The sequence below is a fragment of the Vigna umbellata genome, chromosome 1, assembly GCF_029865625.1.
Source record: "Vigna umbellata cultivar VRB3 chromosome 1, Vumbellata_1.0, whole genome shotgun sequence".
In the NCBI taxonomy this organism is placed as follows: Eukaryota; Viridiplantae; Streptophyta; class Magnoliopsida; order Fabales; family Fabaceae; genus Vigna; species Vigna umbellata.
The window spans coordinates 85,812,877-85,830,195 of record NC_142165.1 but is presented as its reverse complement, the minus strand read 5'-3'; the positions used below and the strand labels follow the sequence as shown (position 1 = coordinate 85,830,195).

Genomic DNA, 17,319 nt, shown 5'->3' with positions numbered 1-17,319 from the left:
TCAGTTTTCTAGTTTTAATTAAAGAAACATGTATAAACATTACTACTTAAAAAAATGTCTTAAGTTAATATATAGCACTTTTTTATCTTAGCGTTATCAAAATTCTGGTTCAAGTTTGCTCAGACAAAAAAAATAGAAAAGTAGAGTTGTCAATAAAGTACAATTCACTCGATTTAACATTGGTCCATGTGGATTCGAGAAAAAAAAATCACAAAAAGTAAAAAAAACACCTTATCAAAATAGTTAATATGGTAAAAAAAGATAAAGTTAACATAGATTTCTTATTTTAAACATAAAAAATACAATTATTTAAATATATTATTAAATTTTTTATTTAAATTAATATGTCATAACCTTGGTTAGATTGATTAAGATCTACCTTCTCTTTCGTTCCTACCTTTAACTTGAATTGCTTTAATTTAAACTTTCAACACGAGTTAGTCCTTTTGACTTTTGAGTAGACTTATTTTCATCATCTATCAAATTCATTTCGTCTTAAAAGTTCAGCTCATCTCAACATTTTGGTTGCGACTCAGTCGATTGAACTCAGTCTAATTTTTTCTAGGATCGACTCAATCGAATTTGACTGAATTTCAACTGACCAAATCAAATTCGGCCAAATTTTGACTGGGTCGTCTCGGTAAAATTCGGCCCAATATCAGTCACGGTTGACTCGACCTAACTCATCTGATTCTGACTCAGCCTAAATTTTCCGGGACGAACTTAGCCTAAATTTGATCGAGGCCAACTCTACCTATCTGGGAAAATTTGAGTCAGGGCTCACTCTGCCAACTCGGCCGAATTTGGTCAAAATTTGTGTCGGGCTAAATTTAATTCGACAGAATTTCAATCAAGACCAACTCTGCAAAAATTCGGTTGAGGTCGACTTAGGTGAATTCAATTGAATTTTGGTTGAGAACCACTCCACCAAAAATCAGCTGAGGCTGACTCGATAATGTTCGTCCAAATTTCGATCGAGGCTTTCAGTGGGGACCAACTCGGCTGAATTTAGTCAAATTTCAAACGATGCTAGCTCAATAGAATTAAACCTAATTTTCATCGGCTAAAATTTGGACAAGTCTCACTTGATTGAAATTCGATCGAGGCCAACTTGGCCATATTCAGCGAAATTTTGGTCGAAACCCACTCGATCAAATTTTTGGGTGAATTTCGACTGGGGTCATCGGCTTAGCTGATTCAACCAAGCTTGTCTTGACCTTTGTTTTGGGGTAGCTCATCTTGAGCATCAGTCTAGGCCGACCTGAGTCGACTTGGGTCAACCTGTCTCAACCTTTAACCCGTGCAAATTGTTCTAAACATTCGTTTCTGCCCAATTGTTTCGACCTTTGCCTGATCTCGTCATTTGACCTAGATTGTTTTGTTTCAATATTTGGCCCACAGACTGACTTATTTCGTCCTTCAAACTCACTCAACACCAACAACCAAAGACAACAACAAATGTAAAAAATAAAACAAGTTCCATCTTATTTCATATCGATTGGACACTAAAAAGTCAACATCATATAAACTTGTGAATCTTGAAGTTTTAAAGAAACCATTAGAAATAGACAAGTTTCTTGCATCTTCTCCAAATGACATCTTGAATTTTCTAACACTTTTTCAATTTTGTCTTCATAAACTAGGATATCTAATTCTTTATAACAATAAATTATAAAATCGGTCTTTAGTCGTGGGTGAAGAATAACTCAAAACCTAATAGAATAATATATTTTTTCTGATGCTTTTGAAATTTTTTTTATATTCATATCCATTTTATTTAAAGTAACATTTTTATTTAGCAAACTTTCTTCAATGATAAATTAAATTTTCCAAATTTTTACAAAATACAAGTTTAAAGTGAAATTAAATTAACGCGACATCATTTTTATGATCTTATAAAATAGTTCCAAGAATTGACACATTTTGTCTTTCATATCTCACTCGCGGAAGAAGGACAACTTTTATAACTTCTATGAACCACTTTTAAGATTTTTCAAAACTTTTTTTATATTTTATTACACTTTCAAGTATCAAATAAGTTTTGAATGTCATCTTTTAGTAAGTAAGTGAGTTTATTTATAAAGATAAATTTGAAGAAATGAAATTAGGAGAAAAGATAGATAAAAGTAAGATTGTTTGAATAAAGAAAAATATGATAAGAAATGAAGACATTTGAGAAAAAAACTCGTTAATATTTTGAGATTAAAAAATATTTTTATTGTTAAAATAAGAAGATTACCATTTTATCATTGATAATAAAAATAAGTTAAAATAAAATATAATAAATTATGTTAAAATGAATTGTAAGTTTTTTTTAAAATAAAAACAAATCAAAATGATAAAATTATATTAAAATAAAATGAGATTTATAATTTAAATAAATTATGAGTGAGTGATTTGTTTAAGTAAATATATTATTATTATTATTATTATTATTAAATATGATTTATTATTTAAAATGAGAAAATTAAATTAATAAAATTATATTAAACATGAAGTTGCATATATATTTAGTGTTCCTGCTTCTTTTCTATGTTTATGTAATTTTTTAGAACTCTTTTCTTGGTTTATTGAGAAAAAAAGTTTGAAGATTATTTTACAATGTTAGAAATTTTTGTTTGACTTCAGAAGCAAATTTACACTTTTATCAAAATGATTAAAAGATTGAGGAAACAAGTACTGTGGAAAATTGATTAATTTGGTTAAAATTTAGTTTACAATATGGGGTTATGCTTGAATGACTGGGAGAAAGATGAGGGAAGATAGACTTGCAGCAGCAACAGAAGGAAAAAGGAAGAAAAGAAAAAAGAAAAACAAATTGAAGGTTTAAAAGAAATAAAAATGAAATATTAATTAAAATATGCAACATTCATTTGTCTGCAAAAGATCCCAAACGTTTAAAATAAAAGATATAAAATAAGACAGGGTAATGTTAGTTTGATGAAAAGAAATGCATCTAACTTATTCCAAAAGAATCATTTTACTTAAATTAAATGGATTAAATTAAACGAGTTTTTAAGACAATTATAAAATTTTAGTTTATTTTAATTTAAAAGTTTCAGTTCATTTTTCAAAAGAGTTTTGATTTTTTACACGTAAAAGCATAAATAAGAAAATATTAGGTTGAATTAATGATATTCTATAAGTAAATGTGTGCAAATACAAATTCTGAATGTCTATAATTTATAATAATTAACAAAGAGATATAACTTTTAAATTGTTTACAATTTATCCTTAAAATTATGATAATTTTTTTTATTGTATTATTTTTTTTTGGAGAAAAACAAAATGAAGAAAAAGTAATTAAATTGTGGCAAATAAAGTAATAAAAAAAACTCGATTGGTTTTTTTTAACCAAAAGCATGGCAAGTAATTCCACAAGGAAAATAGAAGGTACTTCTATATATATATATATATATATACATACACACAATTAAAGAATATACTTGTAAGCATAAAAAATAATATACTTGTAAACATAAAAAATAAAAATAATATTAGAATATATATCTATACTATTATTTCATTTATAATTTTAAATTATTCTTATAAATTATTTTACAATTTTATTCTTTATATTTTAGAATTAATTTTTAAAATTTAATTAATTGCTCGTAATAAAATTATAAAAATTATTTATTTTACATCTTATTTTTTAAAATAATTATTATAAGAAATATTTTTTTATTATTGTAAGATAACTAATGAAATATGAAAACTCTTTCTATTTGCTAGTTTGAATCTAGGTCATTTGATTTTTTTTTTAAAATAAAGAATATTTTGTCTTTTAAACTCGAAACCAATTTAGAAAAAATTAAGAAACACAAAAAATTACAAATATAAGTTGGGTTATCTTCAATGGTTATCTTCAATGGCTTCCAATCCCTCAAAAACTTCTTTCATTGAAGGACGTTGTTCAGGGTCATGCTCTAGGCATTTCATAATAAGTTGTGCTGATTCTAATGCAGCCATGGGTGATATTTGACCCTTTATCCTACAATCAATTATGCTATTCAACTTCTTTTCGGAAGAGAGACAAGGTTTTGTCCATTCAACCAGCTTCTGCTGCCTCGTTGGCCTTCTTTTGTCAACTGCCCTCATGCCTGTAAGTATTTCAAGAAGGACCACACCAAATCCATACACATCACTCTTCACAAACAACTGCCCTGTCAAATATTTATACAATCCAAAACACATGTCAGTCTGTGGTGGCTCAAAGCATTAGACTTCCGGTAAAGATTTCTTTGCCACATCTAAATATTTTAGATTTATTTGACAGTACTTACTTTTTATTCTTTTTTTTTAAAGCAAAACAAAAATTTACACATTTTTTTTTTTACCATTTTATCCTTATAACCTGTATCAAATAAATATAAAAGTGTGTCATGGTATCATTATTCTTACACTTCGTTATTCCTTATTTTTAGTCTACCTTCCCAACTTCATCTTCCACAAAACATTCATTGTTTTACTACTACTATAACATTAAGGTCTTTCTTTTAAGTAAACTTTCTCTGCTGTTATTTTGTCTTTGGCTTATTTTCACAAAACAAGTCAGGTGTCATTCAAGTAATTGCATGTGAAAATGTAAAATAAAACAAATAATACTTCCTCACACCAAATAAACCAGATATATAGTTACCTCTCATAACATATTCTGGAGCAGCATAACCATAGGTGCCGAAGACCTTGGTAGTTACATGTGATTGTCCCTCAGATGGTCCCAATTTAGCTAGGCCAAAATCTGATAATTTTGCATCGTAATTCTGTACGTTATCACAATTGTATGAGGAATTTATCACTCAAATTTAAAAGTATTACGCACTCATAACATCATGTAATATTCTTTAACCAGTCACCAGGTCTATAGTATTGACAGCACTGAGAAAGATAATCAAGATATTGAATTTTCAGGTTGTGTTATAACAGACGGAGTTAAACTATCTCAAATTGAGTTAGGCTTGTAAAATGATTGATGGGGTCCAAATTTTTAACTGTCAATTCATCAAAATTTCATACTGTATTTGCTTTGGCTTCCAATAAGTATAGGACATGCGAAAATCAACGAACAAAAAATGACTGACCTCGTCGAGAAGTATATTTGAGGGCTTGAAATCTCTGAATATGACTTTATTTTCCGTGGCGTGCAAGAAAGCTAATCCCCGAGCTGCACCCTTAGCTATTTTAAGCCGGGTGTTCCAAGAAAGTGGCTCCATGCTATGATTTGCTGATCAGAAAAAAGACAAATAATAAGAATTAAACTCAAAGTCAAGAGTGGTTTCCTTCAATCTGTTTTAATTTTCATCAGTTCATACTTTTGAAGAGATGACAGTCGAGGCTTCCGTTTGGCATGAACTCATACACAAGAAGAAAATGATCCTCGTCCCAACAGTACCCCAATAACCTGATCACGTTGGGGTGAGAAAGCCTTCCTAAAAAATTTACCTCAGACTGCATCTTCCAACAAAAGTTGTTCAAGACGTTGGATTTATGGCACGAAAATTAAATGCAATATGACAAGTAAAATCATAACACGATAGAAAAGGACAAGTTCATCTAACTTTACCACATTGTAAAGAAAAGTTTGAATTCAATTGCTAAGATGCATAACATGATAGCAATTACTTTAATCTAAGGGCGGAAGTGTTTCAGTACATTAAAAATTTAAAGTCAAAGTTTAAAAAATTAAATGAAAGAGATGAAAATAAAGCGACCTGCCACTGTGCAAACCCTTGATAACTTTCCGGGTTGAACATTTTGATGGCAACTTCAACTCCAGAGCCTGGTTTAGCGGGGATGAGGGTGTTCTCATCCAACCATCCCTTGTAAACTCTGCCAAACCCACCTTCACCGACCAATCTGTCGGATTTAAAATTCCCTGTGGCAGATTTCAGCTCCCTTAAACTGAAGACCTTCAACTCGGGCCATTTCAGAATTTGGCCATCGGCAAAAGGAAGAGGAGAGTAATCGCTGTAGATGGTTTCTATCATGGAAAACTGACTCTTTCCGATCTCGGTGGTGGTGTTGGTTCCGGGGACCACGACGTTGCTGCCGTGAATGTCTGGTGAACCTGAAAACAGAGGAAACGAACCCGTCATGGGAAAATTCAAATCGGAGGAAAAGAAGGAAGAACCCATTTCCTGTTTTGGGATGAGTTTAGAAAGGGCACAGATATTATAGTGAGGGCGGTTGAGTGAAGAGGAATGGAGTGATGGAGCACCGGAGAAACAGAGACCCATCTTGCGCCAATCAGGAACCTCTGGTTTTGGCCGTCACTTGGTTAACCAGACTGTGTCTTGGATTGCCAGCACTTAAATTTGAAGCTGTCCATCCCAAATAGTTTTAGATTAAACAATAATTTCGCATTCTTAGTATTATGATAATCTTCTGAATGATAATTTAGTTTAAATAATAATAATAATTATTTAAACTCAGTATTATTATCACAGTCGCTTGCCCAATTATGTAAACCAGGATTTGTCCTAGTATGAGTGAGTAATCTTCTGCAACAGTTCGGAAAGCTACAACAATATTTTAACAATAATTTTTCCATTTATATTTAAATTCCAGAGGATGAAGATACGAATTCTTGACGAATTGATTTTTAGTGCATTGCTTCTGGATTGATACACAAGTTGCCTTTTTTTAAAGCAAATACATATGTCATTGAAAGCTTAGTAGTTTAAGAAATAATAAATTATCAAATTTAATACTTAAGGAAAACCGTAGCTCTTCTTTTTTATTTCATTAAGAATAATATAACCTAAAATACATTAAAAAAATTTAAATATTATAAAGAATCAATATGTCTATCTACTAAATTTAATAAATTCAATATTTTTTTCTATTTTCTAACATCTTTTCCTTACATTACTGTATACTAGTTCATTTTAAAATCAAACAACTATTTCTAGTTCAAGAACGACTGCTACTTCATCTTTATTCTAGTGATGAATTAAATCAACACCAATTTGTAAAAATATTTTAAGATACACAAGTTCACATAAATATTCATATTTATTTTATATATAGAGTTGAAATTTTTTACAATTTGATTGTTGAGTTATTGTTACAAAATAAAATTATAGTAACATTTATTTTCTTGAATTGTAATTCTCTATTGACCCTTTTCAATCATATATGACTTGACTAACACAAGTTGTAGTGGTAACCAACTCAGTTTTAAAATCAAATGAAGTAACAAGTGGTGCTTGGTAGATAACAAGTCAGCTATTAGTCTTTCAAGAAACCCAGTATCACATGGCAGAAGCAAACACATAGAAACGAAATTTCATTACCTAAGAGAACGTGTCAACCAAGGGAAGTTGGAGTTGGTGTTCTGTCCTACTGAAGAGCAAGCTGCGGACATCTTTACCAAAGCTTTGAGACGAGGAAGATTTGAAAAACTGAGAAATTTGATTGGCATTAGAAGCTTAAATAGTTTGGTTTAAGGGGAAGTGTTGTAAATAAACCAAAACTATGTCGTTTTAGATATATACTTTTCTGTACTCTGCCTATATAAGGCAGTATTTCCTTAATGAGAATTAACTCATTCTCTCATATTCTTGTGCTCTCCCTCTTTCATTCTCTGAGTGCTTTTACACCTTTCTCTGCATTCTGTAAATACATCCTCTGAACTATCACCGTGCTTGTTATGAAGCTCTTCGTTTCTCTCCTCGTATTGAAAAAATGGGAAAAGTATATAATTTGATATTTAAGTCTAGTTAGTTTCTTTGATTGCTTTGTCAGGATTTTCTTTTTCATTTCCAAATACCTTTCGGATCCTTTCAGACATTGGTGGAGAGGATGAGGTCATTCGGTCCCTATATTGCATTGCATTTAGGTTATGAGAAGAACATGCTTGCATTTAGTGGGTGCACACATGAATTATCTAAAGTTCAATCTCAAGAGCTACGGTTTATCAGGTATTGATGATGCTTCAAAATGATTTGTTGAAACTTCCAAAATTGTAAAAAGAATAATACTTATTTTGTATCACTTTATTCGTAGGCACATAGGATAGAGGAGAAAATATTGACAAAAACCTATGTTGCACATAAAAGTAGAAAAGAGAAAAAATAAATTTTAGACACGTATTTAACATTTAACTGAAGAGACTTCATTTATACAAATTTTATCATGTGGGAACACAATTGATATTTTCTTTTTTAAAGGATGAAACTAATTTAACATACTTCAAAGCTATTAAGTCTGTAAGTTATTATTGCTTTTATATTAAATTTCTTTTTTTTAATGCATGAGTTTTTATGCTTTTAAAAAACAGTTCACTGGATAGATAATTTAGAAGTGATATATGAATAAATGAGACAATATAATTTAAAAGCTTATTATTATCTCAAATATACTTTGATATTCTTCATCTTTATTTTGATGTGTTACTATCTCTAATATATTATTTTTTATCATTTTAAAATACATTAGCTTACATAAATTTTATTTTATTTTAAAGTTTTAAGTAGATAACTTGTGTGATAAGATATAATTTCTTTTTATTTGAGTTCTTTTTTTAAATTAGCTTACCATTAAGTGCGAGTGTTTTGTTTATTTCCTTATGCCATAATCATACATTTTATATATATAGAAGAAAAGATAAAAGTCGATAATAATAATTCTGGAGCTGTAATAAAAAAAAAAATAATATAGAAGTATTTTAGATCACGAGTTTAGTTATATTTTGAATTACTTAGATTTTGTTTTGAATATATTTTGAAAGAAAAACTTATCTACCTATGAAATATAAAGTAAATCAGTTCGTTATCTTATAATATTAAGTACTTACTCTTAGAAATTTTTGGGTTGCTACATTTTGAACCCTTTAATGATATTTAGAGAAAAAGAGTTTGAAGATTATTTTGCAATGTTAGGCATTTTTGTTTGACTTTGTAATGTACATGTTTATCAAAATGATTCAAGAGAATGGAAGATCAAGGATATGAAAAATTAATTAATTTGAAAAAATTTAGTTTACAATATGGGTTTGTAGCAACATAAGAGAAAAGAAGGAGAAGAAAAGAGACAAACTATATTAGTTAAAAATATGCAATATTCATTTATCTGCAAAAATCCCAAATGTTTAAAATACAACATATAACGTGAAAAGAAAAACATCTAACTTGTTTTAAAAAAAAAACTATTGTAGTTAAATTAAATGAATTAAGTTAAACTATTTTTTAAGAAAATTAGAAAATTTTCCTTGTATTAATTTAAAATTTTCAAACTTTTTATAAAATAATTTGTATTTTTTATACGCAAAAGGGTACAAATGTATTACTTCGAATTATTCATATTATATATATAAACATGTGCAAATACAATTTTTGGATATCTATAATATATAAAAATTAACAAAGAGATGTTTTTTTAATTATTTTTTACTTTTATAATATTCATTAGCTTTTAATTATATAAAGTGATTTATCCTTAAGATTGTGATGAATTTTTTATTTTGTTATAACATTATATGTTATCTTGTGTATGGGAGAAAAAAATGAATAAAGAGTAATCACAATTTTGAAATGAAATAAAATATTATAATTAATTTTTTAAACAAAAGTACGTGGCAACTAATTCTCGTATGGGGAATAGAAGGCTCTTCTCTAAATATACAATAAAGAAATAAATATAGTAGGAAAATTAAAAAATCAAAATAATAATACAATATATAATATCATTAACAATTAATGAAAAAGAGCAAAATTTAAAATTATATTTATTTTCAATTTTAAATCATATTTATTACTTTTAAAATAATTTTTTCTTTACTGAACTCACACACATTAATTTAAATTAATAAAATAAAACAAAACAAATACATAAATCATTAAAACAATCATAAACCTAATTAATGGTCATATAGTAAAATAAATAATTTTAGTATAAAAATATGTATAGTAAATGGAACAAGTTTTTAAATTGATCAGGTAGAGATGTATTGATGCATGCATTCATCCAAAAGACCGAAAGTTCCACAATTGTTATGCAATAGTTTTTGTATTCACAAATATGGTTAAATTGATTTAAGTTTAAAAAATATATATCGAAATTATTTAATTACAATTCTAAACAGATATATAAATTTCTCTTACTTCTATACATTAAAAGAATAAATATAAATTATTTAATCATAATCTTTAATATCCAAAATTCTCTTACTCTTATAAATTAAATTTAGAAGCAACAGATGACAATTTATTTCACACGTAAAACTCTACATAAGATAACTAATGAATTATGAAATTTCTTTCTTTTGGCTAGTTTGAATCTATTCCTTAGGTCATTTGATTTTTTTAGATAAAGATTATTTTGTCTTTTAAACTTGAAACCAATCTAGAAAAACTTAAGAAAAAAAAATTACAAATATAAGTTGGGTATCTTCAATGGTTATCTTCAATAGCTTCCAATCCCTCAAGAACTTCTTCCATTGAAGGACGTTGATAAGGATCATGCACTAGGCATTTTAGAGCAAGTTGTGCTGCTTGTAATGCAGCTTTGGGTGAATATTGACCCTCTATCTTAGAATCCATAATTGTTTTCAACTTTCTTTTGGAAGAGAGACAGGACTTGGTCCATTCAACCAGGTTCTGCTGCCCTGTTGGCCTTCTTGTGTCAAGTGCCCTCATGCCTGTCAGTATTTCAAGAAGCACTACACCAAATCCATACACATCACTCTTCACATACAAGTCCCCTGTTCAAATATTCGTACAATCCAAAAACATGTTAGTTTGTGCTGAGTCAAAGCATTGGACTCCATCATTCCTTATTTTTAGTCTACCTTCCCAACTTCATCATCCACAAAACATTCATTGCATTACTATTATTACATTAAGGTCTGTTATTTTTTTAAGGAAATTTTCTCTGTTATTTTGTTTTTGGCTTATTTTCGCTTATTTTCGCAAAACAAGTCAGGTGTCATTTAAGTAATTACTTGTGAACATGTGAAATTAAAACAAAAAGTACTTCCTCAAACTAAATAAGCCAGATATATTACCTGTTGCGATATATTCTGGTGCAGCATAACCATAGGTGCCAATGATACTGGTATTTACATGTGATTGTCCCTCAGATGGTCCCAATTTAGCCAACCCAAAGTCTGTTAGTTTTGCATTGTAATTCTGTACTATACAAAGCAATCGCTTATCAAAGTTATATGAGGAATTTAGCACTCAATTTAAAAGTATCATCATGTAATATTATTCTTCAACTAGTCACCTGGTCTACAATATTGACAGTCCTAAGAAAGAGACTATGAGAATGAAGATATTGCATTTTTCAGGTTGTATGTTAAAAGATGGAGTTAAACTTTTTCAAAATGAGTTTGCCTAATAAAACCAATGATGGGTCCAAATTAGTAACAGCCCATTCATCAAAATTTCATACTGTATTTGCTTTGGATTCCAATACGACATACGAACATCAACGAACAAAAACTAACTGACCCCGTCGAGAAGTATATTTGAGGTCTTGAAATCTCTGAATATGACCTTATTTTCGTTGGCATGCAAGAAAGCTAATCCCCGGGCTGCACCAATAATTATTTTAAGCCGGGTGTTCCACGAAAGTGGTTCATGATTTCCTGCTCAGAGACAAGACAAATAATAAGAATTAAACTCAAAGTCAAGAGTTGTTTCCTTCAATCTGTTTTAATTGTCACCAGTTCATACTTATGAAGAGATGCCCCGATAAGCTTCCCTTTGACATGAACTCAAACACAAGAAGAAACTGATCCTCGTCCCAACAGTATCCCAATAACCTGACCACGTTGGGGTGAGAAAGCCTTCCTAAAACATTTACCTCAGACTGTATCTTCCAACCAACACAAAATCATATTTAAATAGCATCTCAAAGTTGTTCAAGACGTTGGATTTATGGCACGGAAATTAAATGCAACATGACAAGTAAAATCATAACATGATAGAAAAGGACAAGTTCATCTAACTTTACCACATTGTAAAGAAAAGTTTGTATTCAATTGCTAAGATGCATAACATGATAGCAATTACTTTAATCTAAGGGCGGAAGAGTTTCAGTTCATTAAAAATTTAAAGTTAAAGTTTAAAAAATGTAAATGAGATGAAAATAAAGCGACCTGCCACTGTGCAAATCCTTGAGAACCTTCCGGGTTGAATATTTTGATGGCAACTTCAACTCCAGAGCCTGGTTTGGCGGGGGTGAGGGTGTTCTCATCCAACCATCCCTTGTAAACTCTGTCAAACCCACCTTCACCGACCAATCTGTTGGATTTAAAATTTCCAGTGGCAGATTTCAGCTCCTCAAAACTGAACACCTTTAACTCAGGCCATTTCAGAATTTGGCCATCGGTACAAGGAAGAGGAGAGCAATCGCTGTAGATGGTTTCTCTCACGGAAAACTGACTCTTTCTGATCTCGGTGGTTGTGGTGGTTTCGGAGAATTCGACGCTGCTGCCGTGAATGGCTGATGCACCTGAAAACAGAGGAACCGAACCCCACATGGGAAAATTAGAATCGGACGAAAAAAAGGAACAACCCATTTTCTGTTTGTGAATGAATTTAGAAAGGGCACTGAAATTTTGATATCTTGCCTTGATAGTGAGGGCGGCTGCGTGAAGGGGAATAGAGTGATGGAGCACTGGAGAAGCAGAGACCCATCTTATACGCTAATTAGAAACCTCTGGTTTTGGTTTTGTACTGATTCGTAAGTTGCCTTTTTTTTAAAGCTTAGTAGTTAAGGAAATAATAAATTATCAGATTTCATACTTAACAACCGTGGCTCATACATTGAAAATAAATTCTATCTACTAAAATACATTACAAATTTTTAAATATTATAAAGAACCAATAATTCCATCTACTAAATTTATTAAATTTAATAACTTTTTTCTTTCAAACTTCTCCTTAAATTAGTTAATCAATTCAATTTAAAATCAAACTATTATTTGAAGTTCGATAATGATCCCTCGTATAAAAATATAAAAATATAAAAATATAAAAATGTAAAAATGTGAGTATTAGAATTGATAAGTGTTTTAAAATAATAAAATCAAGTATTTAAGTTTTAAAATAATAATATAAATAGAATTTTTTAAACTTATCTCATTACATAAAACACAAATTATTTCTCTAAAAAATTTTCTCTTGAGTTTTCTACTTTTTCTTTATCTTTTCTAACTCCTGAGTCATTTCTTTGACAATCAGGAGGTGCCTAAACGAGTACCGCATTGAGATCTATATTTTTAATCGATCAATTCCTTCTATAGAGCAAGTAAGTTTATGTTCCTTTTTCATTTGTTGTTTTGTTCCTAAAGTCTCTAGGTTTAAAGGTGAAGCATGTGTCGTCCACTTCTCTTTTCTTGTTCCTTGTTGATCAACGGTCCTAAGGATTCATTTTGATTTCAATTACGCGCTTTGTAGGCGTTTTTAGATTTTCTTGCGTTTGAAGCAACTGTTGAATGTTCTTAGAGCTGTGTAGTTCTCTTTGAGGTAAGAGAATGTTGAGACTTTGGCAAGTGCACCAAATCGTTTCAAGTAATAAAACCGGTAAGACCGGATATCGTTTCCCAAGAGACTCGTGTCACCAAACAATCGTATAATTTCCAACTAACTTAGACTAAAGAATGCTTCATAATTTGTGTTTTTATGCAATTAAAGTAAACATGAAACATAATTGATGAAAGTGATCTTAGATACTCAAACACTTGGAAATGGAAAGATTAGAAATGATATGGAATGGTATTGTTGGGGGTATGATTTCACCTACTTCACTCTTATGTATAGAAAATCACTTCCTCTTCATTAATATGCCAATGTCAATCTACTAAATTACTCAAACCCAATCCCTTGGTAGAGAGAGCCTAGACTTCCTTATTAGGCTCCAATCCCTTGGAAGACCTAACAATTATTTCCGCATTAAGAATTGAGATCTAAGACAACCAAATGTCCTAATTCTATCCCTAGATACTATTTCCATTAGGTGTTTAATCCAAGTCCAGATTTACCCAACATTTCCCAATATCAAGCAAACCCTAAAATCATGTCATGGATAGCAACTTCACAACAGGCATTAAGAGAAGGAATTAAACACTAACAATCAATGAAAGAGGCATATATTCATTCAAAACACAATAGTTTACATAAGAGTTTAGTGGCTACATCAATCCCCCAACAATAATGAAACTAACTCTCCATGAATGGAGAGCTCAAGCTTACAACAATGGTGGAAATGGAAGAAGGAAGAAGACCCAAGGGTGAAGAAGGACTGTTCCCACAGCTCCTAGCTCGCCTCCAAGAGCTCCAAATGAGAGAAATCGTGTTTGGGCAACCAAAGATCCAAACCCCTTCGCGTTTTAGGGATAAATAAGCTAGATCTGACACATCAGCAAAAGTCGCGCCCGACACCCTCTAAGTCGCGCCCGGGCGCGAACCTCTCTGGGAAAGTCGCGCCCAGCGCCCTCTCTTTCGCGCCCAGGCGCGAACCTCTCTGGAAAACTCGCGCCCGGCGCCCTCTCTGTCGCGCCCGGGCGCCGGGCGTGGACCATCTGGAAAAGTCGCGCCTCCTCTCTATGGGCGAGCATCCACTGATCGCTGGACGAGCGTCCACTTCTCGCTGGCCGAGCGTCCACTCTGGACGAGCGTCCTCTTCTCGCTGGCCGAGCGTCCACTGAGCGTCCTCTCTGGACGAGCGTCCTCTTCTCGCTGGCGAGCATCCACTGAGTGTCCTCGCTGGACGAGCGTCCACTTCTCCTGGGCGAGCGTCCTCTTCTCGCTGGGCGAGCGTCCTCTCGTGCGTCCTCGCTGGACGAGCGTCCACTTCTCCTGAGCGAGCGTCCTCTCGTGCGTGCACACTGGACGAGCGTCCACTTCTCTCTGAGCAAGCGTCCTCTCGTGCGTCCACTCTGGGCGAGCGTTCGTTCGCTGGGCGACGAGCGTTTCTGCATATGTGCTTGCTTCTTGTGGTTGGTTCAACTCTATACATGGTTGGAGACTCTTCCAAGCTCATTATTAGCTACAAAATAAGGGATTATCGATGAAAGTACATCAAAGTAGCCCAAAACACAATTATTTAGAAAACAAGACAAAAGAAGAGGATTAAACAAGTTATAAGTTAGAAAGGAGTTGATTTTGCTACTAAATTGATGCTTAAATAATGGTAAGAATTAGCATTATCAAATACCCCCAAACTTACAACTTTGCTTGTCCTCAAGCAGAAGTACTTCACCTAGCAAATAATTCAATCACAATGGTCTAGCAACTTTAAGCACACTTTCAATCAAATAAACAAAATCAATCATGCTTGCTCAACTTAGAAATTCAACAGATTATATGGCTTTAGCAAGCTAAACTTTAACCATGGTGCTCACAAATTAAAAGTCACAAGATAGATGCAAATGATAGATCAACAAAAATGGCAAGTTGTTTTCAATGCGTGCATGGAACCAATCCTCACCAAAGAAAGTGTTTCACTCAAGCACAATGGTGTATAAGGATGTGTGTCTTACTCTCAACTATTACAGTGTTACACAAATCAACTTTGCCTTTCGTTTCAACAATATCAAACACATTAACAAGCAAGTTATATCACAAGGACTTTTTGAAGCTTGTATTGTGGCTGGGCTAAGAAGAAAAATTGGTTTTTCTGGACAACAAAACACCTTGAGATAAGAGACCAAACAATTTAATTCATGATGTAGCATAGTCTCTTTTGCTCCAAAATTGAATAACCCACTTCTTAACCTATTTCCCAACTCTTTTTCATTGAATTCATGTTTTTGTTTTTCTTCTTCTTTCTTCTTTTTCTTTCTTTCTAACTCAACTTATTGTTTTCTCAATGTTCCCTTTTGATAATAAGAACTCCCTCAAACTTAAACCATGCTCCTCATCCTAACATATATGTTCATCTCAACTCAAGGTAAGGAGGTTAAGGATTTTCCAATAAGCGTAAGGTTTTAGGAATGAGAAAGTTTTATTTTTAAGGTTCATAGGTTTAGCATTGGATTTTAGGCTCAAAAATGTAGAAGAGGTTGAAAAACAAGATGGCCTTGATCATTTGTAAAATGCAAGTAACTAGTTCAAATAGAGAAACTTAGGCAAAGTCAACTATGATTCCAAAGTAATAACATTCATCAATAAACTCTGAGGCACAACATCTCACAGGTTTACTCAAGGTTCCAAAATTTGATAAACATCATGCCAAGAATATTGATCACAATTAAAACCAAGCATCTATCTAAACAGATACAAGCAACCATAATTTTTGTCCAACAAGCTCAACCACAATCTCAATCAGATTTTCAAAACAATTCTCATGGATAAAGAGCAAGCACAAGAGATTTGCATTCAATTCAAGCTTAACATATGATTCACTCAAATCACCAGACCAATTGCGCAAGAACTATCCACTAGGCAAGTCAAAAAGGAATCAAAAACACAAATACTGAAAGTAAATAAGAACTAGAAATTAAACTGAAAAACCGATCAAAATGGACTCTTTGCAGCTCCAGCAGTGTAGAACACTAGCTTCACTTTTCATATGTAACATCTTCCTCCTTCAGTAGCTTATACTCCGCAACTGCTCCACCTCCCCCATCAGTAGGGGCCTGGCCCCCAGGCCATGCTAAACTCTTTAATTCCTAAGGAAGATCTTATCCTGTAACAAGAAAGCTCAAAATAAAATTAGTATCCCATAGTCAACAACTGAAGAGAAGAATCCATAAAACATACTAAAAGAAATATGCAAAAGAGAGCAAAGAACAAAACAATGAAAGCCAAAACAAACAAAGACAAGAGTACATGAACATAGAGGGAAGTCTTAGAATTAAACTTCCCAAAGGTAAAACAATACAAAAAGATTTTAAAACACATCAAACGGAGTGTGTGAAAGAGCGCAAAAGAATGGGAAACTCATCATCAATCAAGAAAAACACATGTGCAGAACCAATATTGTTGCGCCGGGCGCCCCTGGTGCAGGGGGCGCCGGGCGCCACTCAGTCAATTAGGTGCAGGAGGGCCACTGGTCAGCTCGCGCCGGGCGCCCCTCAGTAGAGGGCGTCGGGCGCCATATCAGTTTTCTGCATAATGCAGATTTCTACGAAATTGGCCACTCACCATGTGATTTTTTGTTCCAGACCTTCATTCAATGCACTCACACACCAAACAAGCAAAAACTAACCTAATACACTTATACAAACCATAAAAACAACATCACAACTCAAAAATCACCAAAAATGCAAAACTACACAAACATGCAAAACATAAGCTACTAATGCAAATAACACAAAAATCACACAAACACTAGTAAAAAGGATAAGAAAACTGGGTTGCCTCC

At 32.2% G+C, this 17,319-nt stretch overlaps 2 protein-coding genes across 5 annotated transcripts; both read right to left on the bottom strand.

The window, feature by feature from the left end:
• Positions 1–3,785: 3,785 nt before the first annotated feature.
• Positions 3,786–6,351, bottom strand: LOC124825635 (putative serine/threonine-protein kinase PIX13). Of its 4 annotated transcripts, none has more exons than XM_088104566.1 (6): positions 6,221–6,351; positions 5,715–6,070; positions 5,316–5,451; positions 5,085–5,227; positions 4,643–4,766; positions 3,786–4,166 (listed from the first exon to the last, which is right to left on the bottom strand). In XM_088104566.1, the coding sequence occupies exons 1-6, from the start codon at positions 6,237–6,239 to the stop codon at positions 3,856–3,858; spliced, it is 1,089 nt and encodes a 362-aa protein (XP_087960692.1). In that variant the 5' UTR covers positions 6,240–6,351; the 3' UTR covers positions 3,786–3,855. The 4 variants fall into 4 exon arrangements, with proteins under 4 accessions (XP_087960692.1, XP_087960691.1, XP_047154252.2 ...); XM_088104565.1 differs by having other exon boundaries at positions 6,170–6,344; XM_047298296.2 differs by having other exon boundaries at positions 5,715–6,343.
• Positions 6,352–10,233: 3,882 nt separating this feature from the next.
• Positions 10,234–12,709, bottom strand: LOC148206667 (putative serine/threonine-protein kinase PIX13). Its single transcript, XM_088104568.1, has 6 exons — positions 12,581–12,709; positions 12,107–12,462; positions 11,682–11,817; positions 11,457–11,593; positions 11,009–11,132; positions 10,234–10,705 (listed from the first exon to the last, which is right to left on the bottom strand). Exons 1-6 carry the CDS (start codon positions 12,645–12,647, stop codon positions 10,395–10,397), a joined length of 1,131 nt encoding a protein of 376 aa, XP_087960694.1. The 5' UTR covers positions 12,648–12,709; the 3' UTR covers positions 10,234–10,394.
• Positions 12,710–17,319: the final 4,610 nt, after the last annotated feature.